Consider the following 25587-nt stretch of genomic DNA (forward strand, 5'->3'; position numbering starts at 1 on the left):
ATAGTTCCTACCTAAAATCCAGATAGACAGTCCAGATGGAACGCATGGTACCATCCCAAGGTCCTTTGTGCAAAAACAACTAACTGTTTCTGTCTGTCCCCAAAGGCAACAAGTCAATCAGAGGGAAGAGAGCAAGAGATAGTTTAAGAGAGACAAGATGGCTGGCAGGCATCACTTCTGTCCACCTGCCAAACCAGAGGCACTTAGACAAGGTGACAACATCCCTGAAAGCCTTGATCATCATTTCCAATGAGTTCTGCTTGTCCCACATGATAAGAGGTCGTTTTCACCCAAAGGGGACAGTATCTCTTCACTTTCCTTTATTGAGCCCGTCACCACCAGTTTATGGGTGTCATTGGGGCACATCTGCTGACACACTTAGGCCATGTGTGGTGTGTGTGTGAACAACAACAACAATAAAAAATAATAAATAAATAAATAAAACAACTGAGTGACTAGCTTGTTGGTATCTAGCTCTACAACCTTACATAGCTTTTTTTAAGGGGTCATTCATACCCTCTAATTCAATCTCCTGACTGACTATAGAAGATGCTATATATAACACCTGGAATTTCCACTAAATATACAATTACACAATGTCCTGGATGACTTACAACCCTACAAGAACAGTTGGGTTCACAGATCAGATGGTCGTATCATACATGCCAAGCAGTCCCATTTATACCCAGAACAATAGTGCTAAACAAACCGCATGGCAGCTCAACCTCGAAAGGAAATCCAGCGATAACGGCTGGTCTTTATCGTCGGGAATCTAACTGCAGTCAGCATTTAAAGAATATCTCAGAATCATTAGCCAAACACCAAGCTCTGGAATTCCCTTTCTACACTGGCCTCAGCATCTGTTTTTACATCCAGCATAAGGAGCTAGTAAATGAGCCATGGAATAACAGAAGGAAAAAGGTGATTTTTGTGTAGACTCTGAAACAATGACTGTTGAAATATTTACAAAGAGCCCAGTCATGCTCTGGACTAAAAATATAAAGTGGTAATTAGTGCACATGGTGCACCCCCTGAAAAGCAGCAGAGACACAGAGAGAGAGAGAGAGAGAGAGAGAGAGAGAGAGAGAGAGAGAGAGAGAGAGAGAGAGAGAGAGAGAGAGACAAACGAAACAGCTCGCTCCTGTGTGTGAAGTCATTCAAGCAAAACTGTAAGAGGTAAAAGGGTGACAAAATACTTAAATGAGTCTTATTTAAATAAAAATACGTTTTCCATTTACAGACACTACTGAAATCACCAACCACAGCTGTTTTGAAAATATGATAATACCTTTCTATTAAAACCTTTTCAGTCCTTATCAGTTCAACACCCTGATTTATGACTGCCTAAGGTCATGTTCAGGCACGTAGCCTGGTGCACTCTTTGCTATGTAATTTAATTAATGCTTGGGACACAGCCCTGTCCAGACGGGTTCACCCGAAACAAAGCCTTTAGGAAAGACACGGCAGGGAAGATGGTCAAGAATCAGGGCTTTGGAACTACAAGCATAGTCACATGTATGTCCACACTTGATAAAAGTACATGAACGGTCGAACATATTCTACATGTTGAGAACGGATCAATACGAGCCTTGTACTTCCAGGGCCTATAATGTTCTTTGGCTTAGCCATCAAAAGGGCAAATGGTTCAACATCGACTGAATGAGAATACACTGGCTTCTTGGCGTCACTTTAATTTTCTAGGAAATCTTTTATTCTATTGCGGCAGAGAATGGATTGGTTCAGACGTCAGTGTGGGCACAACAGACCTTTGGCTCAACCATAGGAGGATATTTACGAGCCAATCGACAGCTCTCAGACGTGGCCAACCGGATAAGAGTTCCAAATGAAGGGGACGAACTGTCATGTAGACGCCAAGGCCGCACACTCAAGGCCATGTCGAACCCAAATGAAAATGGGCAAGTCCATTCCTGACAAAGACCCTTTATAATATAGCTGTCCCTCAGAGCCAACTTCCATTATCCCAATTAAAGCTTCATGGAGGAAACCTGATTCAATTGGACTTGACTGGTAGCCACACATTAACCCTTTCAACCCTCAGACCTCCATCTTCATCCCCCATTTCAATGACCTCTATTACAGCAGTCAATTTATCACACCGGTCAGCAGTTCTTAGACATTTATACGCACTTATGCTGGACCAACAAACGTTAAAAGAACCTAAACTCAGACTAAAAATCATTAATGGATACCGAGAGGGCCCGAGTAATCCAATCTAGAAGAATGAATACTATTTGGTTGCGGTTTGCTTTGTCCTACATGGACCGAGACGAGACATAAAGCATATTTTGTGTCAGTAAGGAACATATCATTTCGACCGTTATGTGATTTTAACAGGCAATCTGAGCAATCATCTTCGTTAATGCTTCACATCATGTTCAATCACAGCTCTGACGCCTTCTCAATCGATTGAATCTCTTGTCAACTTACCCAGTTATCATTCTGCAGCATGTCTGACATTACAAGAAAGGCTGGATGACAAAAAGAGCAAGGTATATGCCAAGTCAATACGGTACTTCAATCAATGAAATCTTCCAACAGCTGCATGTGTAGCAATTACACAGCCAGACCGAGAGCTACATTTTTCGGGAGCAAGGAAAGAAAGATCGCTGCTCACAAATCCAAGCAAAGGGACCCAACATTGGCAAGCTATGCATGTATAAGAAGTATTTATAGGCTTAAAAAAACAAAAACAAAGTAACAATAAGTACTTAATAGGGAAAAACATTAATATGAATTAATCTCAATGCATTAAGCTACAAACAAAATTGTTCCCTATATATTTGCATCATTTATGTAAGAATAAGATCTAATGTGCATTTTAAATGATATCAGGGGAATCATCCCACTAATATTTAGGCTAAAATATATACTTTATATTGGTTTTCTGAAACGTATATAAATATGCTGTTAAATCAAAAAAACTTTAATTTTGTATATATATATATATATATATACACACATCTTCAATACTATATATCAGTTAGTAGATTTATCTATAGACCCAAAACTGTACAAACAGCAAGACAAATATAAGACAAAAGAATCTCAAGCGCTCATAAAATAATCCGCTTTTTACAAGGCGGTGGCTGGAGTTTCCCGTAAGCGCTCACACCACTTTTATTCACCTTTATTCCACTAATTTCATTTCCATGCCACTCTTAATTCCCTCTACTTTAATCGACAGAGACGTGGCACCGCTTAAATCTGTCTGCATTTCGTTTCCTAAGACACTGCTAATGGCGTATAAAAGTTGGGCTATGACGTGAATTACTTTAAGAAAATTAAAGCTGAACAGGTTTTTAATGCTATTAGTTAAATTAAATCAGAAACGTGAGCTGGTCGCATTTGTCCAGATCAAGAGTCTGGAGAGGGGAAGTGAGGGACTAAGCGGGACTACGGGCCGCTTTCTCGTCCGCTCCCCCCTCAGTCAATGCGACGCATCTGCGCCAAATACATCATCTGTCAACTGCGATTTCATACGCGCGCAGGCGTATCTATCAATGCCAGGGCATGCTTTGGTGGGGCGGCTGTATCGTTAAATTGCACTATAATTAAATTAGGCCGCCTAATTATGAGGGTTTAAATCAATCACTTAGTCAATAACGAAAACCTAAAGCCTGTCGTGCCTAAAAGTCTCAGGCGCTCATCAATAACCACAGACAGGAACGCTCTTCTCATACCACACAGAGCTTCGAGAGGGTATGAATTATTGAAAATCAAGTTACCGCAATTTGCTTTTGTCCGAGGCCACTCTGACATGATCTCCGATGGCCAGGGAGCAGATAAGGACCTGCTGGGTTTATTTGCTGGGACATCACAAGGGTTTGGTTTGGGGGTCTTTGGTCATTTATAAAAACACATGCTTCTGAAACAAAAGGACATTGGGCACGGTGACACATCAGAGCTAACGCATAATAAGGTCACACTGTGATCCTCAACAGATATGGCATCTTTTATGGAAATTGCACTCTGTGTCCTAAAATAAAACCGTTCCAGATTGATTTTTCTTTTCTCTCCCCGGAAGGAAGGGAGGGGGTGAGAAGGAGCGTTTGTTCACTTACACCGAAATGAAATGATGACTTACCATATCCTTAAATAAAAAGGCAACGGCCACTTGAATATATGTCTTCACTTGAGCGTTAAGTGAGCTTATGGCCGCCTTTCCTTAATTAATCACCATTTGGAAGTGATTAAGTGGGAGGACAATTTCTCTACCCACAATTGAAGTGATTAATCCAGGTTTATACTGTGAAGGTCACTGAATGTGTGTGTGACTGCGTACGGAAAGAACACAAACTGAAAGACCTCAAATGCAAACAGACCCCCCCACCCCCACCCCCATTTTGGGGATGCTCTTCCTCAAATTTCATGTGATATTAACTATTAAATAAAATACATACAACCATAACAGATTTCAAAGAGTAATAGTCTCTCATTGCTACTGGAATAAAAAATAAAAAAAAAGAAATGATGGTCTGAGCAAACTCTGGCCTTTTTTTCCCCAAAGCTAACAAGAGCAGCTTCTACAGGCAAGATATCAATATTAGGGTCATCAGTGATAATGAGCTTGCTGAAGAGCTATCTACGTCTCTTCTCGGCAATAAAAGGTGTTTCTGACTGAAGTCACTTCATATCATACTGAATAATTTAGCAGGGTATAAAGCCGGGGTACAACCACTACAGTGGATGATTACTGCCTGAATGACCTGTATAAGAGACTGGCACTTGGCTCTCTGGTCTCATGACTTCATTCTCTTTACTTTTCCAGGCTGAAGTGCTTGATGGCAAGGCTCTGGATATCGAGTCGAGTTCTGAGTATGGGGAAAAAAAAATCATCCATTCAGACATGCAGCTTGCGTGCACGTGCGTGTATGTAGCATGGGTTAAGAGAAGGGCAGGGAAAATTTCCGACGAAAACCTGAAGTCGGTTAGCCCTAGCAAGAGAATAATTACACAAAATGATTCCCAAATATTTACTGTAAAATTCCAACATCCATATCAGAGTCTGATTGACCTAGCCTGACCTTGAACGCAACATACCACGCAGATAAACACAAGCACATTTTTATTCGTACAACATATTCAACTATTATCGTCCTATTGCGCAAGGAAACTGCACAGATGTTGTCCTCTTCGTGAACTTCCCGAGACTGATCTCACCTGGTGCGGCCGGCCTCCGTATCCAGCCGGTACGGTCCAGCACAGGATGTGAGACTTCCCATAATGCTTATCGCTAACAGGAAAACAGATCTGTGCGTCAACACTCAAAAGAAACCCGTCTCGAAGGCACACGATTTAGTGCATTTTATTTATTTATTTATTTTTAGTCCCTCTGTGACGCCGAGCTTTTATTCCACGGCACAATCCAAAATAAAATCTGTCCACACCATGGAAGCACGTTTACGCGGCGACAAGATTTACAGCTCCGGAGAAACACAAACGAAAACTAAAACAAAAGCAGGAAGGCAGAAAGCTGTAATCGTACCGCCAGACACATTTGATACACTGGGACTAAATATTGGGAAATTATTCCCCTTCCTGTCTGATCCAGACCTTGGCTGTACAGACACTCTGAGCTCATTGATTTATTAATACGTGTGAAAACACACTATTATTCCCTCAACACAAAATACAGCGACATGAGACGCTGGTGCCGGAAACGCGTCAAGGTATAAAACGACCAAAAATTTTAGCACCGGTCCTAATGAACCTTCTCCTGAAGTCACTGTACGTGTGTGTTCAAGTGCAGTAACATGGACACAGAATAATACTCATAATAATCAGGAATCATAATATTACTGGTATTATATGAAACCACATCAGCAACAGAATATTTGATAGATTTCAATTCTGCAGTTATATATTTCCACAGACATATCAGCCGAATTCGTCAGCAATCACGCGCATTATCGAGATTATTACACAATCAAAACCAGAATTACACTAAAGTTTGGTAACGGAAAGTAAAACCTAAAATTCAGGTTCTACATTTCAAACTAAGCATCTTCACTGTAGATATTTAACAGCTCTAAATCTACACCCAGATTTCTGTAAAGTAAACGCAAATAACATTGAAAAGTTGATCAAGCGCACTTAAAAAGGGGATGCTATTTTATACCGCAGCGCTGTTGTATTCTCTACTCTGATTGGTCGGAGGCTGACACTAGAGTGCTGCAGGGATGACGTATTTCTGTAGGTCCATCAAACACGTTCCCTCGATAGAAAGCCAATAGGAGTTTTCCATCGGCTTTAGGATTATTGCAGAAAATAAGCTCGGTGTCCAACAAACGTTGATGATTCTTACATGTTTTGCTCATCAAGATAATCTTTAATGAATTTTGAAGGCTAAAAACAATCGCCAGAAGTAAAAAGCTAAAGTTATGCTATAACCCAGGGGTTCCCAAACTTTTCCACGGCAAGGCCGCCCAAATGGCATTAACATTTGACCGAGGCCCCCCTTTTTGCAAGATGTCTTTAAAACACATCAAAAATACAGACTTCTGAATATATCCCCATTTTTTTTTCTTTATTAATAATTACATCTTACATCTTTACGTTACATTAGCAATTTATTGTGTGTGTGTGTGGGGTTGTCTGAGAGTGAGAATTATTTTTCACACCAAATTATTGAGGCCCCCCGGGCGCCCCATGGCGGCCCCCAGGGGGGGCAGCTCCCACTTTGAAAACCCCTGCTATAAGCAATTTGAAATAAAATAAATAAATACAGTTGGAAAACACTATAAACTGATAAATCTACAAGTTGGACTAGTTGGAGTTGGAATAGTTTGCAAGAGCGCCGGTATAAACACTACGAGGCTGTAGTAGAGGAGTTTTCCTGTTCGCCGTGATATCCTTTAATGTCCCCGACAACCTCTGTAGTCCCGTTCAGCCACTTGTTACTGACGTAAAAGCTTAACAAAATCACAAGGGGTATTACTGATGTATCTTATGTCGTAGAATAAAACATGAAAATATCTTGAGCTTATGTTAACTACATAACTTATTTCAGTCATTTAACAACGGGCGGCTGTGGTTCAGGTGGTAGAGCGGGTCGTCCGCTATTCGTAGGGTTGGCGGTTCGATTCCACGTGACTCCACGTGCCGAAGTGTCCTTGGGCAAGACACTGAACCCCAAGTTGCTCCCGATGGCAAGTTAGCGCCTTGCATGGCAGCTCTGCTACCATTGGTGTGAGAGTGTGTGTGTGAATGAGACACAGTGGAAAGCGCTTTGGATAAAAGCGTTATATAAGTGCAGACCATTTAAGGGGGGGGGGGAAACCCACTGACTACAGGATGATGGAAGTATTTAGGACTACTTAAATTTAAACCTGTTTAAACCTGTGTTATTTAACAAAGAAAAAAAAGTCTAGAATTGTTGATATGGAGATGGTTATTTAATATTTAAGGAAGGAGTCTCCAGTGTCAGTGCTTTGTAAAAGTCAGAAAGTTTGTAAACAGAAAGAATGTTTACAGCTGCTTTAACATAAGCAGTAACAGAAATGAATATTCTTTAGTGGATGTCCCACATTATGAATTGTTAAATGTGTGATGCGGTGCTTGTTAATGAATTAAAAATCGTCATTGTTTGGACTGTGATGGTATTAGCGGAATAAACCGCGAGAGGTTGTGACGGTGTAGGAAAATAATCAACGTCGGGGTGGTAATGTCCACATCACACTACATCACTGGTTATTTTCCTAAAACAGCAAGCTGCCAAGAGTTTTAATCAGTACCTAAGAGATGAGACCAGTATTTGTATGCCCAGTAATACACACATTCCTGTATTCACTGTGTTTAATCTGCAGAGAAACTGTGTGATTGGTTCTGGGATGGCCAGATCTCTTAGCCTACAGGGGAGACACCAGCCCACCATGCAGCCCACCACAATCCGCTTCCCACGGCATCGGTCCATTCTTCCTCTTCTTCTCCATCACTGGATGCGATGACAAAACCCTTCCCGATTGACTGCTTTCGCTTTTCTTTACCGCTCATGCAAATGCAAAGAGCCTGTCTCAGGTTTAAATGGGCCTCTTTCAGTTTTAGATGGGATGCTGATCCCCTCCTGGTGCTTTTGAATATTACATTGCTGAGGCAAATCAAAAGCGTCGCACTGTAATGGACCAGAGCCGCTCACCGAGGAGGAGGTCAGAGGGAGAACCCAGACGTCCAGAAAACGCAAAAACGAACAAACTTGCATTAATCGGGATGGATCGTTCAGCAAGTCTGAGCTGTTTTCCAGCTCAGTGCAACTCCGTCAGGCAATTTAATAAATGATGTTTAAGAGTTTAGTCTAATAGGTGTAGAAAAGTATGGACTCGTTGGGTGTCATGCTGTATATTTGCCGGATGTCCATCGTGGCCAGCGGAGCACCAGCAATTTCCTTATGACGATTTCCGAGCATGTAGTTTTGATCAGGCGAGATCGCTCACTCAATACAGAAACAATCAGTTACAGGGGGCTAAAAAACGCCACTTAACTCTAAAGTGCTTTTTAAAAGGAGTTTGTAATGCTTTGTAAAGCATGGCTACTCCAGGACTCGGTCAACAAAAGAGCCTGAACTCTGTTGAGGGGAAAAAAGAAAAGCTTGGTCACACACACACACACACACCTTCACTGCAACTTTTTCCCCCGGTCTGATCGTGCGTAAATAAGACTTCGTGCAGTATATTGTCATGTTTTGTTGCGCGCTCCACGTCTCTGTTTTGACTCCACCGTACTGAGAGTTTTCACCACAGCGGGAGTCCAAACTCCCCAAAGTCATTATTGTCTCCTGTTAAGGTGCCCCGGCTCGCTATGATCTGTGGGTAATGAGCTGGCACCCGGGCCTAGGTTCAATTATTCTCACTGACGGAGTGATTTCTCACTCGAAGGAGCCGGGCACGGAGCACACTCGCTAATTCCAATCAGGGCTTAACGTGCTCATAATCAGCTGTCTGGAAAAACAAAGAGCAACAGATAGAAACAGAAGAGAGAGGGAGACAAATGAGGGAGAATAAATACAGCGGTGAGACATGGGAAAACCAGAGGTGGCGTGTTGACGTGTGAAAATAAGACTGTACTTTTCCATGTGGGAGCGTGGAACGTGAAGCTTAGGTGTCCAAATATGGAGGAAGAGGAAAAGAAGAATAAGAGAAATAGGAAGAAGGGAAGGTGATGGGAGGAAGAAGAACATGAAGGTGAAGAAGAACAGGAAGGGAGGAGAATAAAGGAGGAATGGAAAGCAAGAAGATGAAGAGGAGACGATGATGAGAGGGATAGAGAGGAAGATCAGGGGGGAAAGGAAGAAAATTAGACTCTTATTATGCTCTGATAGGGTGCTAAAGCCCTCACTCCACAATCATTCTGAAGGGAAATGAGGTAGTAGAAGAGGAGTAATCTCTCATGGACAACTAAAGCCAAGAACTCAGGATGGAAGGAGATTTAAAAAAGAAAAAAAAGAAGGAAAAGAACTCCAAAGAACGTGTAAGCAGGTTAGTGGAGAGCAGATTAAGACGGAAAAGGTTTAAGTACCGTGAGGGTGTTTTCCCACATGCAATGTTTAGCCTTCGGTATGAATTGGGCCGTGCTGTGTTTTCACCTCTCCGCTTCAGTTAGACAGGTGAGAACACAGTACTGACACTCGGGTGTGAGCCAAAACATCATCAACCCAAACATAGGACATGAAGAAAATGTGCGCAGATTGCAGCAGTTTTTCCGAGCTAAAGAACAGAGCTGTAGCACTACAGACGTATGAGGCGTCGTAGAGATTTGGACCGCCAAACAAAAAGAGAAAATTGTGTAATGATTTAATCAGTTATTTAGCCGCAGCTCCATGCTCTCTGTGCTCGGGTGATTTCTGTGATTTCTTCCCGGCACTTGGCTAAGGTTTGTTTACCTTTCTGATCAATGAAGGAAAGTGTTTTACAAGGCCATTTTCAACCCTACATACCACTCATGCAGTGGTTTTCTTTTTTTTTTTTTGTTTTGTTTTGCTTTGCTTTCTGGTTAATTTAATTATGCGCGGTATGAAAGCTCCCGGAAAGTGTATGTCTGAATGACACCGTGTTTGATTCTGGGGATTTTATGACTGCCTATTCGTGGATTTCGTAAAATAACCAAAATCAGTCTGGTTCTAACTGAATCAGCCCAGTAACACAGGCTTAAAAATAAATAAATAAATAATAATAAACAAAAATATGAAGAACTTCCACACAGCTCATGCAGTGGTACGACTTGGATCCCAAAAGAAACATCTCATTTAATAGCATGCCGAGATCTGACGAGAAAGAAATTAGATTAGATCCGTGGAGATGGACCTGATCGTTTGTTGTTTTGTTTTTTTAAATAATTTTAAAAACTTTTAATCTGATACTTATTATTTTGGGTTTATGCACGCTAAAAGGCAATGATGCTTTATTTTACCTCCACATGTTAAACTCAGATGATTTCCATAGTCTAAAGGTCAATTCTATCCATCTATCTATATATGTGTCACTCATCCCCTTCATCTACTCTTCCCTGAGCCCTACCCATCCCTACCCTCTCAATTTTCCCTTTCCCCTGTCTCTCGCTGTACTTCTGCATTTCTCTCCGGCTTTCTCATTGTATCTCGCTCCCTCTATGTCTCAGAGCAGGATAAATGAAGCCTGGCCTCACAGGAAAATTAAGCCTTGAGAGAACCCGGTCAGTCCTTCTGCTGTGCTAATGAGATAAGAGCCGAACTCAGTCCGGCTCGAGAACGAGAGACAGAACACAAGAGAGAGAAACGAAAAAAGGAAAAGAGTGCCCAGAACGGTGAGAAAAAAACATTACTTGATATAATTGTGCAGTCTGCGTCGTATTTAGTCAGACGGAGGAAAGGTTCCACAGCAGAATTTTTAAAAGCCCGAAAGGTGATAACTATTCCAATTTCACTACTGAAACAGACTGGATTAGAACGTCTGCTCAAGAGGGCTTCCCCTCCCCCCTCCCCTCCCTTCATATAAAGAGCTAAATGAATATACCTATAATATAAATGAGGACACTTTTTCTGGTGCTCATCTCCACATCCCAGCTACACGTGAGTATTGCTGTGGCTGAAGCTTGTCCATATTCAAATGATAAAGTTGAACATTAATGTGGTGACGGAAATAACACAACGGAGTTGTGTATAGATATACAGATTGACATCTGTGTATCTTAGAAACTATCAACATATTATATTTCAAACATACAAAGCATATGTTTTTTTTTTCTTTTTCATATAGACATGTATTGTACGCACAATTTCCTCTCGATACACAAATACACACAAGGTGCAAATAAAATACCTTGAGATGAAATGGGGGAAATAAGTAAGTAAGAAAGAAAGTAAGTAAGTAAATAAATAAATAGTTGCATTTCATCTAACCGCCCCAAACATTAGCTTTAATCACAGACTTTATGTTATCTACTTACACTAAAAAAAAAAAAAAAAAAAAAAGTTTTGTTGCTTTGTTGTAGGAAAGGTACACGATGAAAATACTGTTGCAAAGAGAGAGAAGAGAAAAGAGAGAGGGTCACATGACAAACACTAGGTTAAGAGATCTTAACATGACATCTAGAATGAGGACAGCCATACAGTCAGTCGCCAGCATAAAAGACTCAGGGTGAAAGGTCACATCAACATAACAAGAAGTCATTTGGAAAAACAGTACACTTCGGTTCACACTAGTCCTCATACTTGCAGTATGTAACAGCATACACACTTGTGCATGTGTGCGTAAAAGTTTTGAAGGTCAGTGAACAAGACCAGGCTGTGTTAAAGGCTCTGGCAGCTCAGTGAAGCAGAACAGCTCCTGCTCACCACCTACTGTCATACTCTCTTCCTCACACAGGTGCAGAGACGGGGGCCGTGCACGCGACACGCACTGTGACCACGCACACACGCCATGGTGCTGTAGGAGACTTCACAGAGCGGGCCAGGACATTACGGGCTGAATTGAGGAAAACGGTAGACACGGGAGTAAAGTGGAGACCAGACACCAAGCTGAGCTTGTCTATTTAGCACAGCATCAACCAAGATTTAGTCTACAGGGTGTCGGAAAAGTCAGGAACCAATGGGAGCTAAACTACATAGAGGTGATTTTGAATTTATTATTTATTTACCTACTTATTTTTATATGCACAGGTCAAAAATTGTATTAACATTGGATGAAAGGGTAGAGGCAGTGTTCCTTGATACTTCTTGGTTCTCTCGTTGGCTCCCGAGTTTTCAGACACCCTGTAAATGATCGTTATAAATATATTTTATGTTACAGTAAATCCTAGCTCTTATTACACTGCGATTAGTACGGCACCGGTGTCATTTCTTCATTTATCTATTTACAACAACCCCAACAAACAGTAATGTCAAACAATAACGTGCCATTTGTACACAATGAGGTGTTTTATTCAATTCACTTCGCCGATACCAAATAGACCTCTGGATATAGATTTAGATACTCGATAATCAAACACGACCTGAGATAACTCCCTGAGATAACCTGAAGAAATCAAAAAGCCTCAAAAAGGAACCTCTACTGGAGGACACCGGATTCCAAGTCATTACAGTACATTACGGTCCCGTACTGCGCTGAACGGATGCACAATGTTCGGTAAGTTCAGGCAGTGAATAAAAGTCCTGGGATGAGCATAAGATGGTATTTATGATCACAGCAATAGCTTCGACAAGGTACAAGTCTACAGTATCCAGGAGAGATTATCCATTTAAGCAGGAAGGTTAATCAGACATAGGCAGTTTATTGAAAGTCGAAGTCTTCGAGGTAACCAGGAGAATGATCCACAGCTACAGAAGGTGTACACGACAAAATAAATTAATTAATTAATTAAAATTGTGAAAAGACCGTTCTGTAAACAAAGTTGCTTTCATTTTACAAAAGTAGATGAAAACAAAAACACTATTATCAGATCGACCGGACTTTAGAGCACAAAAAAAAAACCCCGCTGTTTGAAAAGCACATTCAACTTCTTCACTTTGAGGGCAGTCTAACTGGAAACAATAATTTTATAGGAATTTTAATGTGCGATATTTTTTCACGTGGATATTCCATCGACCACTGTCAAGGGGAGAGCAGTAAGGAGGTAAAACCGTTTTATCCAACACATCGGGTCGAGCACATAAGTCTGTACTGGTGGTTTAGAAGTACTGTCAGCTGCGGTGTGGACAAAATGAAAAATAATGAGATAAACAGGGAGAAAGAGTGAGGGAAGAGTGAGGGAAAAAAAGAAGCAAGAAGAAAGAAGAGAGATTTAGTGGAGCGTTTGTGTGGAAGCTGGCCGACATCTTTTAAACACTCGCCAGTGTTCTTCCATGAAAACAAACGGCAAACGTAATTTGGTCCAGTCATTTACAAGGATAAATGGGGGGAATTGGAGCACGTGTGTGTGTGTGTGTGTGTGTGTGTGTGTGTGTGTGTGTTGTGCAAGCCTGCTAGCAGCGAAAAAACAAAGCAGTTAGTTAATTAAGGTAGGCAAAGCTGGGCTTCAGAACGGGCTGCTCTGAGGGAGCTTCTCTCTAGCGGGCTGCCATTTGCACTGTGAATAATCACTACGTGTGTGTGTGTGTGTGTGTGTGTGTGGTGGGGGGTGTGGAAGTCTTTCAATGAGTGTAGAAATAGAGGTTTTTTTCTTTTATTGTGTTCAGAAGACACACAGGTGTATGGAAGAGGGAAACGTTTGAGCAGAGAGGGAAATGACGAGGATAAATCCATGTTCTTCCTTTCTAAAGCAGACCCAGGACTATCGTCCAAATTCTTACATGGACATGTACTTCACCAGCCTTCCTAATGATCACAGTGGACAGTTTCAGCTTACAGACCCGAGTTAAGAGAACGTGTGTAATAAGTTATGAGAAGACTAGGTCGTGACCAAATCAACATCCCTGCAACGTTCTGAAAACTTTAAGAACTTTCAAAGTTTCATGACTAATATCACGGAAACATTTGCACGCTAAAATCCACTTGCATGTTGCCGCAACGCTTTATAAACCCCCTCAAGCGCAGCCTTGAGCGACTGAATGTTCTAGGAATCAGACCTTTCGAAAACCCATAATTAAAAGTTGAGACTGATTTATATAGGGAGCCAGTCAGCCATGTAAACGGTGCCACAGTGATACCGATAGCACATACCACATGTTGGTTCCTACAGGAAAACGAGTTTAACTATGACAAAGCAGAATCACTACTTCACTTACAAGACAAAGAGGACAGCTTGTCACAGTGAATCTACTTTAAGTAAGCACTCGTGACGTGCTATTGTCAGTAGTTGGCTAACGGCTATTCTATGAGAGGATCAGACTAAATAGAGAGATCATACTAATCAGATTGCTAGAGCATAATACCAAAAGTCGGGGGAAATGTAGCTCTAGGCAGAAGATCGAGTTGCAATTTTGCTGTTGAACCGCTGTCACTGATCCGAGAGAAAAAAAAATTATTAGAATGTAAACAAAACATTTCTCTAACATAAAATTGGCCTACTCCACTTTAGATTGTGCATTAAATACAAAATTGAAATATCTGAAATGATATATATGTGTGTGTGCGCGCAAGTAAGTACATTTTATTTATAAAGCACATTTAAACACAGCAAAGCTGACCAACGTGCTGAACAGAGTAAGAGAAAGTGCAATAGAAAACGGAATAGAACCAAACAGAGACAGACAATAAACAATAGGAAAAATTAGATTAGAACGCCTGGGAGATGAGATATGCTTTCAGCCTCTCTTTAAAAATGATAATAGAAGGTGCGAGGCGCATGTCCAGCGGCAACTGATTCCGTAAACGAGGGGCGGAGACTGAAAAAGCTCTATCCCCCTTAGTTTTTAAACGGGATCGGGTGACATACAAAAGAAACCTATCGGAAGATGTTAAAAACCTGCTAGATGAATGTGGTGTAAGAAGATCTTTGAGATAAGAAGGAGTCTGATCATTAAGAGTTTTAAAGACAAACAACAGAATCTTAAACTGGATCCTAAATTGGACCGGGAGCCGATGGAGCGGAAAATTGGGGTGACATGATCATATGTCTTTGCCCTGTTCAACGGCATTGCAGCTGCATACTGAACCATCTGGAGATGACTGAGGAACACCCGAGTACAATAAACTAAGTGCTCTATAGAGATATATATGTATAAATATATAAAAATATTATATATATATATAGATCATACTATATATATATATATAGCGAGAGAGAGAGCCATATAGTGTGTATGAGATTGTGTGTGTTTGAATGACCGAGTTGTGTTCTGTTGTGTTTGTGTGTTGGAGCTTACAGAGCTCATTACACTCGACTGGGCAGTCGGAGCCTGAAGCATGCCATCGGCCCTCTGCCTGTGTGGCCTAGCCAGCCAGCCAGCCAGCCCACCTGCTGGACATCTCATCCACCCCCCACCCCCCATCTCTCTCTCTCACACACACACTTCTTTCATAAAGAAGAAGAAGAAGAAGAAGAAGAAGAAGAAGAATCAGATGCTTTAAGTGACACCATGAAATCAGCCACCAAAATTACCCTTGCCATCTCCATATCTAGGATTAAAATAAATGAATAAATCCATTTTGGCTCGTCTTTCATTTTGGAAAGCAAAGCAGGACACCGGGCTCCTTACAGCCTGGTGTTCTGTTTTCATCAAGATAATTAATGCTTGGACAAGGTGCTCAATTCATGGACAAAACCCAGGACTGTTCCACGTCTATTTTCTTTTCTTTTTCTTCCTTGCTTGCCTCCCTCACGGCTCAGTTCCGGTCTGTTCGCTAAATGATAAAGCTGAGAAAAATTACCGACTTTCCCTGACTGCTACAGCCTGAGACTGAGGCTGATCAGCCCATCAAAAAAGGAGTCAGAAAAAAAAATTGGTCCTCATTGAGTAATCAGAATGACTGACAGCTCTGCCATTTTGGGCCTCGACTCACACAGCCGCTACAGTCCTGTCCACGGAAGTAAACTTTACAGAAATGGATTGCGCGGGCAGAGTACAGCAACCAGTTCAATGTCTACCAAGGCGATGTGTTTAAGTAATGACTGTTCTGGCACTCAGGTTTCAATGAATAAGGCTTTTGAACTGCGCTGTTACATCTCAAGGTGAACAGGCGTTCGGAGCACTTCAGTCAAGGCCGGAATTCGGCGCTTAGTATTGACTACAAGCCCACATGCAAATGTCAATACACATTCACCACACTCGCAGTACAGTCTACGACTGCCTTTCAACACTTTCACCAAAACAAAAACACCTCCACTTCCAAAAAAAAAAAAAAACCACAAAAAAACAAAAACAAAAAATATACCACAACACAGACAAGGGCAGGGAAAGAAAGTTTTTCATGTGTTTACATCCATCCTCAAATTGAATCCTAATAGGAGAACGTGTTGCGCACATTTGTTAATAATTTGCAGCATGTTGGATAACAGAGACCCATAGCTAAACCTCAAAAGTCCTTAATATATTAAGGAATTCTTTAACTGGTGCCGTGATTCAGGAGCTGAGCGTGAGTTAATATGTGCACCCCTTCGAGAGTCAAATAGAGTTAACAATTCGGCCCGTTTCCGCCCATACTAGGTCCACGTCTATATCAGAACCAATCAGAGTCACAAAGACCCTATTGCATCAACGACGCTGACGGAAAAAGGTGTCGGTTCAGAACTGGTATCGATCTCACAGCTCCACAATTTTACAAGCGATTCCATCGTTTCAGACATGTTTCGTTTCATGACAACAACTTGAATTTTCATGACTATTAAAATAAGACATGAGCAGTAATGGGGGTTTGATCACAGTTCAAATCAAACGGGTCAAGTTAAGTACCGCAACTGTGACTTGATGTATTGAAGAAGAAACGGCAACTAACGAAACTCTGAGATGCTACACACTCACACACCATGAACAGCTTCAAACAATAAAATCTTTCATCTTAATCATCATCTCTGTAAGGAGTTGAGCTTTGATGGAGAAGAGATGTCCTCAAAGCCAGAAATAAAACCTTTAACATTCTCCATGGTTGTTATTTTCTTTCTTGTTTTGTTTTGTTTTTATACACATGCACCAGAAAGATCTCACATCTCTTACATCAATAGATGTACGGGTTTGTCGATGGATCCTTTTTAAAAAAAATAAAAAAAAACAAAAAAACAAACAAAACACCAAGAAAAATCACAGCTGTGTATTACCTCTGGGATGTTATCTATATGTAAATACAGTGACAGCAGCTCCAGATGCTTTAGAGCAATCTGGGAGCTTTTAATATAAGAGACTGTACAAGATGTTCTTCGTAGTCGTCTCAGTGCGGGGCATTAAGAGTATTTTCCTATCATTTTATACGTGTAAAATACGTTCATATATTTATGTGTGCAATATCTTTGTAATACGGCACATTTATACTACTACAGTTCCGATAAATTCTGTGGATTTATTTGATCCATGTATCGCTTGACACAGATTAATGGTTCGGTTGTATATATCAATCAACACTGTATATTTACAGAATGTGCACAAAAATAAATCTGCGATTTGCCTTATGACGTCCTCTTTGCCCCAGACATCCAGCACCAGCACATGTTTAGCAATGGAAAGGGTCTATAAAAGGCCTTCCTTCTCCTCTCCACTGCACACCACAACATGCTTTTTATTGACACTGTGAAACCTGAAATGAGAAGTAACGTAACAAGTTCAGCAGGGGAAAAATAATCACTTTATTGGAACGTCTGGGCCCCTGGGATCGGATTACTTTTACACGTGTTGCTGGCCATACCCTAGTTCAACAGTTTCCAGGTGGACCAGAGATCAGTGCCTGAGATCAGTGCACCAGGGTTCGAAAACAGCTTAAGCACTTAACCAAACTCTCAGTGCCATCAACCCCAGGTCAGGAGAAAATGTGCAAGCGTGAAAATAGTCTTCCCTCAACTTAAACACGGTCGCACAACTCTCACTCCTATTCCCTGCATGGGAAAACATGGCCACACAAACTTTTAGTATCCTTTACACACACGATTCCGAGCCTGCAGTTACAAATGACCCAGAAGCTTCATTGCCTGCTCCCTTCACAGTCAACCTGTGTCCATTACACACTCATTACACAGAGTGTCCTCAGGCTCTACCACACACACTTACAGAAGCTATTGCAGCATGCCTATATTCCCCAGTACATCGCTATTCAACATGTTCAACAAACATCATTAAAACGCAATGCAGTGAGCTGCTGCGGCGCACACGTCTTTCCTCTTCTCGACGTGACTCCAACCCCTGACACCTGCTTTCCCCCCCATTCCCAGTCTGGAGAGAATAATTCAACAGGATGAAGACCTGTGTAAAACTTCCTATCCTCACTCAACTGTACTGAACTCTCAGGGTCAGATAAGCTAACCTGTATCTGTATCTACACGAAAAACCTTATGTATTATGCACGAAACTGGCGTGACTACACACAAAGTGTATACGTGCGCATTTCAGAGAGGACTGCACAAAAACTGGGTGGAGAAATGAGAAGCACGACCGATTAAACACTCCATTCGCAGGTGTTTAAAAAAAAAAAAAAAAAAAAAAAAAAAAAAAAAAAAAACACGTCGGGCGATCGTCCCGTTCTTAGTGTGATTTTTTTTCCGCTCCCTAAAGAAAAAAGAAAAGGAAAAGCAGGTGTAGATTAGCCTCATGATGGTTGCTCTGAATTTTATATGCAGTGCTGTCAGGTCCACAGTTTTCCTACTTTCGCTGACGCATGTTGTTTTTTTATTCGTGTCTTTTAATACTGCCTGTCAATTGGGCTGCTTTTGTGACACAGAGCCAAGAACTCTCATCATAGCACAAGCGCCAGGGAACATCCAACAGAGAAATTCATTCATTCAGACACTGTCGATTTTACAAAATATTAAATTCCATGATATCGTAGAAGCAGGACTCGGCCGTAAGGAAAACGTAAGCAAGCTAAATCGCGCGCTTTTAACGTTCTGAACACTGTTGACATGTTCTGACATGAGAGTCTATGTGTAATAAGGCTTCCATTTATTAACACGCTAGCTTCTTCAGTCCCGAGCTGTTTGACAGTTCCATCACTGACCATTTTCACCGTATCGCGGCGGCAATTTGCACCTCACACAAACTGTAGCAAAGAAGCAGGCGGTCCTAGGCAAGATCTGGCTGATGACGACACTGTTTATTCCTCACCTATAAACCCAAAACAACAATGAAGTTTGCTCACTGTGTGCAAACAGCTCTAGTGTGGAGGGATGTGCTTCTTTCTAGCTCGCATAAGCCACAGCCACCGAGTTCTGGAACATTCCTGAGGAGGAGACTAGAAATCTCTCTAGCAGAATAACAACAACTCGGAAAACAAAATACAGAAATGACTGGATAAACGAAACATTATGAACTGAGGAACGAGCTAATTGCATTCAATCCACTGTAAAGGCCTTGAATGTGTGTGTGAGTGTGTGTAACGTTTTAATTAGCCCACCAATATGAAGATATTTCATTCATGGTTCGTTGCTCTAGTGTCGATTCAAACGTCAACAGATTCTTCAGACAGAAAAGAAAAAAACAAAAAGAGACAGAGCATATCAAGACCAACACATGCTACTAAAACCCTCTCTTACTTTACAGCAGGCTTCAATTAGACAAGTAGATAATTAGAAGCAAGTTTTATCTCATCAGCATCATTCTTCTCCCTTCCATTTAAAAGGGCTCTTCCGCGGTATATGAAACGTGTACTACAGGCTGTGAGAAGATAGAGCCATTGACTTAATGAGGCGGCTTATTCAAAACCTATAAAACAGGCCACAACATTATGTCAATAGAATTAAGTGGCAATTAAAGGTCTGTGAGAAATCAGCAGAGAAACGTCGAACCGTAGCGTCTCGCTGAAGTGGAAAGGCTGGGTCACACTTTCCACGGGCCAACTGTAAAATGGTAATGGCACATTAAACCGTAGATGGCATTAAAAACGCAATCGCTCATAAATGCGAGAAAGCCAAGAGGGACGATGACAGTGCATAAGCCAGCCTCCGCTTGAATTTTAAAAAGCCTATTTGCCTAAGTAGAAAAGCGAAACGGAGAAAGAGAAATCGGGGGAGTCAGGGAGAGATTGAGACAACGATCCAAACTCAAAGAGAGTGCGAGAGGTGTGTGTTTAGGGTCAGGCTGTTCTGTAACACAGTACGGCTGAAATAAATTACACTGTCAGCTCGAGCCTGGGCCTTGACTGACTGCTCCTCCGAATCGAGCTACCAACCAGCAGCGGCTTCGCGTTCAGCCAGGACTCTCTTCACGCCATGCCACAGCCTTAATGATGATGCACGAGCCAAAGAGAGCTTCTCCTACCGCAAAACACAAACATTCGCACTGCCAATGCATGCAGGTGAGAGCTGGGGTACAAGAGCAGGGGAACGAGAGGGTGAAATGGATCCTGGCAGCTCGAGAAAATCGATTGTGAAAATTAATAAGTGAATTCCCTCCAGCGTGCTCCCGCGCTTCCAACGACTCAATCTCCTTTTTCGCACCTCTCCTTTTTCATTCCGCTCCTTTATAGGTTTCAAACGCCACCCACACACCTCGAGACGGCTCTGCTGAAGGACTGACGAGGCTGAGAGCAAGTGTGTGTCGAGAGCCCGAGAGACGGCTATTAGACGGGTTGAACGAGTCAAAACTAGCAGTGTGGTGCTCTTGTACAAGGTCAGAGAAATTGTCCCCTGTACTTCAGGAGTCTTTGTCTCGTTATTTTTGCAGTTCTATATTATTTTGTTCCAGGTGTCTAACCTCGATTCTCTCATTGACTTCTGGAAGAGTGTGGAGAGGTTATTCTGCGTTACTGGGACGTAACTAGAGTTACAAATGCTCATCGGTGGAGATGGTATGGAAAAAAGAAAAGGAAAAAAAAAAAACACCACAGAATGGCACTCAGAGATGCATTGTGGGAGTACTCGAAGAGTTCTTATTGGCGAAGAATTCAGTACCTGTTCCTGCCGCTCAAGCCAGCGGTCCACCATGGGATGGTTGGCACTGAGTGATGAGCGTGCACCCTCTCTGTGGAACTGGTTGGCCCATGCTGCCGTGTCACGAGGAAGACTGCGGTACCCAGCCGGTCCCTTAACCTGGAGGAAAACACACACACACACAAAATAATTAAACGTTGTCCACAGTAAATCCACTCACATATCTCTAAATGACACTCCATTCACTCTGCCTTGAGCCTTATTCTAATTAACCGGTCCAAGATATTTGGAATGAACATTTCCACTGCTGTGCTGACATTATCTATATTTGACATAAAATAATAAATATGGAATACAGTAATGCCAACCGTAGATATGACAGACACTCGTCACGCTGAGCTGTTATTAGCGATATTATGATTGGCAGGCCCAAGGAAGCTTGTTTTGGACCCGAGCCCTACAAAGACACGTTCGTTCCAGCCAGGTCTCCGACATGCACTCATTCCTTCCCTCGCTAATTAACTCCATTACACGCTGCTAATTCACACCGTGGCTATAGTGTTATTTCATCTGGAGGTGAAATCAAATGCCCTGAAGCACAGGCACTTGAATTGAATCTCCAACGTTCTGGCTGTATGGAGCAAAAACAGACATAAAGCGGGTTAGTTTCACACATCGGGGGCCTCGGCCTAGAAAGTTCGCCGAGCAAAGCGGCTCGTGGCTACAGACGTCTCTGCATTAAAAACAAAACCGGCTCCGGTTATAGAATCGGACGATTCACATGAGGAGTTTTGCACAAAGCGGAGGAAAAGTGATCCATATGGTTAACTGGGGCATGGGGTAATGAAAAACAGACAGGAATGTAAAGGAATGGGCCATCATGGCCACTGATCATCATCCCAGTCCTTCTTAGAGCTTGAGATCATAAAAGAAGCCTGGTTATTAATTTTTATGACACAGTAAACGACACGAAGAGACAGGCAGGGAGAATATAAATCAGTGGTAAAGAAGGGTGGATCTGCTATCCACTGTCTCTACTACTAGCACTCAAACACACAGCTGGAAAATAAATAAATAAATAAATAAACAAGAAAGAGCCAAAGGAAGTCATCTCCTATGGAAGTCTAGTCTTATTAATCAAGACACCCTCCAGATGTGTCCTATACCTAAATATGTGGGCAGATTTCGAGAAAAAGCATACATACTCCCACTGCAGCCTGTTGAAACAGTCATGTATAAAGCCCTACTGAAAAATATCTAGGAAAACGTGGACCTTACTTGTGCTGCTCAGTGCGACACAGCCAAGCTCAGAGTGATGGCATTATGCGTGGAAGGCCAGTCAGCTGGCCAAGAACAGAGCGAGAATAGCATAAAGAAACCTCTTTAAATAGAGCACATCTGGATTTTCATATGAAATATGTGGTTGAGGTATATATATATATATATGTATATATATATATATATATATATATATATATATATATATATATATATATATATATATATATATATCCCCAGGAAATCCCAAAGAGCCATAAAGATATAGTAGACTACACCGGCTCGATCATAAAGACATCAGGAGCACATTAACGCGGTGCACAGTGAATCCAAGTTCGCATTTCACATTGTTCCACAAGTTCACATTATTTTCATCAACGCGCCCGAGGGCAGTGTAAATATACAATACAAGCTGCAAAGTGCGAGAAAAAGGAAACACACCTTAATTCTTCAGTGTTAGTCAAATGATAGCACAGTGCTGGATTATGGAGACCTTGACAAGCGGAGTGCTTTTAAATAGGATTACGAGCAAAAACAGCGAGACACGCTAATCTCATCGCAAGCTGCCGTGTCACATCCTGAGTACAGCGTCCACGCCTCCGCCTTCTCTTCCACCCTTTCATTCGCTATATTACCATTTCTAAGGCACTGAAGAGTTGTCATCACTGAGAAAGGAGGGCTGTTTTGAGAGAATAATTGGCCTCTTCTTCACTCGTTGCAATGGGTGGGGGGGGGGTTAGGAGGAGGAAAGAGTGAAGGAGCATCTCTATGATTCATTAGGAGCCAAAGGCACTGACCTCCAAAGTGAGCCACACAACAAAGCAAACGAGAGAACTACAAAAGGAGAGATCTCTATTCTGTATAGCACAGAGAAACGCTTTAGATGAAGGAATTCGCTAGAAGATGAGGTGCACAACTTCGGTCCGAAGAAAGCAGGGTTTTCGTCGGGCCTAGTTGAGTACGACTGCAGATGTTGACAGTAAAGTGAAAGCCAGAATACATTACACAGTACAAATATATAAAGTCGATAGGCGAGGGGATAAAAACATAACATGTGGAAAGAATCTCTGGTCACCTTCTGTCTTCAGAGGCTCTCTACTTTTACGACCATATACTATAAATCTTACATTGAATCTGTACTTCGCTTCTCTATATGCTGTTGGTATGGTAATGTAAATGTTAAACGTCCAAACTCACTGGATGGCACTGTCAACCAAGGTGGTAAGATTATTGGCATTAAGCAGACCGGGTTAGTGGGCAGTGGTGGCTCAGTGGTTAAAGGCTCTTGGTTACTGATCAGACGGTCAGGAGTTCAAGCCTCAGCTTCCACTGTTGGGCCCTTGTGCAAAGCCCTTAACCCTCAATTGCTCAGATGTATAAATGAGATAGATGTAAGTCGCTCTGGATAAGGGCGTCTGCCAAAATGCCATAAATGGGTTATCAAATAGCTTTAAACGGTTTGTCTTACAGAAAGCTAGAGCGATTCATGCAGATTGTTCCATGAATTTAAAATGCTTCCTTCTGGTATTCGTTATAGTATGCCTAAACTTGAAAGCAAACGCTATAGACATTATTTCATTCCCACTGCTGTAAGGCTTTTAAATTTGTAAGATGTCAGAATGTTGTATTTGCTGTTTGTCTGGTTTGTATGATCGCCCTTTGGGCTTATAATAAACTTTGAACTTGACTAAATCATTTCAGGTGAGTTAATCTGATTGAGCACACTGGTCAATGTGCAAAAAATTGTTGTGGATTGACCATGCGACGGGAAGACCATTTACCAAAACCTTATTACATCCTAAAACAGAAGAGCAAATTACAGCACAGCGCATGATTCTTTACACACTAACAGACCAGGGTACGGGGGGCAAATACTTTAGGGTTCGAGGTGTGTTCAACTTGTATATTTATAAGATCAGAAAAATCAGGGTTACCCAAACTTTTGTAAACTGGGCACGAATTTATAGTCAAGTTTGACCTATGAAAACATTTACGTATTACTTTATTTATAAACGAGGCCGTGTCTTTGTCCGTTTTGTTTTTTATTGAGAAACTGGAGCATCATGTAACATACGGTTCATTATAGAGGAGGATTTGGATGATTTTTTTTTTTTTTGTGCGGTCTCACCTTGCGCTCCAAGCTGTTGGTTCCACTGGTGACGTTGGGTTTGAGGAACCCAGCCGTGGTGGACCAGCGTGTCGGGTTCTTCCTGGACGGCTCTTCTGGTTGGAGCGGAGTCTCTGGCAGACCCACAAGAGCCGGATCACTACTGCGCCTCACTTGCAGATGCATGTCTGAGACAGAGAAAGAGACACAGAGAGGATTAATATCACATTCTTCCTCCTGATAGGTAGCCGTCTCATTGCACAATAGGAACGCCATTCAGGAGTGAAGAGGACCACATGTCCTACATGGCCGTGCTGATTCCACCCACAGCTCTTCAGCTTGGTTGTTTTGTTTCCTGCAGATAGCCCATTTCAGTTCCGCGCTCACACAGGACAGCAAAGCAGCAGTATACTCATGTCAGACACAAAGCCTGGCCCCTTACAGCTTAAAGAAAAAATCCAAGACAATGATGATCTTTGAGCCATGCTTTAGCCTGTTACCCCGTACAGAGAGACCCAGACTAGGATGAAGACAGTGGATAGGAATAAAGACAGAGAGACATGCCTCTGAAGTGGTAAGATGTAATAGACTTGAACTACAGGTCAGGTAAGAGAGGTCCAGCCAGGCACTGGGACTGATGTGCTCTTTTTCGCACAGAGCCTTCTTTTTCACAGAGGAAACTGCTTAATGCATGTCTGATGGCCAGCAACAAGATAACTCTGTTTAATTACCTGAGATTTAAACTAGAAACACTATTCATAAACCTCTAGTCATAAATATCAAGTGCAGAGAGCGCACAAAACCAAAGGTCATTTTGTAGCAATAATTATTTCCAATTTCATATCAGAACTGATTTTGATATCGGCACAGAGGGTCTGAAAATCTGTGCACCTGATTCAATATTTACAACATAATCAATTCACAACAAACTGAATCAAAGTGAAATCAAATCAATGTTTCGGGTGTACTGTGCTTCCCAAAAGGCACGGTCTGCAAGCTTGTCATGAGCAATGAAAAAGGCATGTCCTCTGCCTGTCAGTCACAGTGAAAGAGGCTCGGACTTGGTGCCTAATGAAGGAGGCATGGCCTGTGTATTTGTCAGTAAGAAAGTAGTAGCCTCAGAGCTCGGCTGTTGCAGTGAAGGAGGTGTGGCCTATGGATGTCTATTTATAAACTGATCGTCCTAAATGGCCAGCACTAAATAGGGATACTTTTGAGGCAATATTAAGCTACATGGCTGAATGGGAGTCTAACTGAACTTTCCTGTC

The 25587-nt window shown here is 41.9% G+C and overlaps 1 protein-coding gene across 4 annotated transcripts in view; it reads right to left on the reverse strand.

The window, feature by feature from the left end:
* pard3aa (par-3 family cell polarity regulator alpha, a) overlaps window positions 1-25587 on the reverse strand; it is a 433956-nt gene that overhangs the window by 232813 nt on the left and 175556 nt on the right. For all 4 annotated transcript variants that reach the window (XM_047158283.2, XM_017479944.3, XM_047158282.2 and 1 more), the window contains exons 4-5: window positions 24341-24507; window positions 20956-21093 (exon numbers count right to left, since the gene is read on the reverse strand). In XM_047158283.2, the coding sequence (XP_047014239.1) occupies window positions 20956-21093; window positions 24341-24507 (305 nt within the window). The remainder of the gene's footprint in view (window positions 1-20955; window positions 21094-24340; window positions 24508-25587) is intronic.

This window comes from Ictalurus punctatus, chromosome 1 (genome assembly GCF_001660625.3).
Source record: "Ictalurus punctatus breed USDA103 chromosome 1, Coco_2.0, whole genome shotgun sequence".
In the NCBI taxonomy this organism is placed as follows: domain Eukaryota; kingdom Metazoa; phylum Chordata; class Actinopteri; order Siluriformes; family Ictaluridae; genus Ictalurus; species Ictalurus punctatus.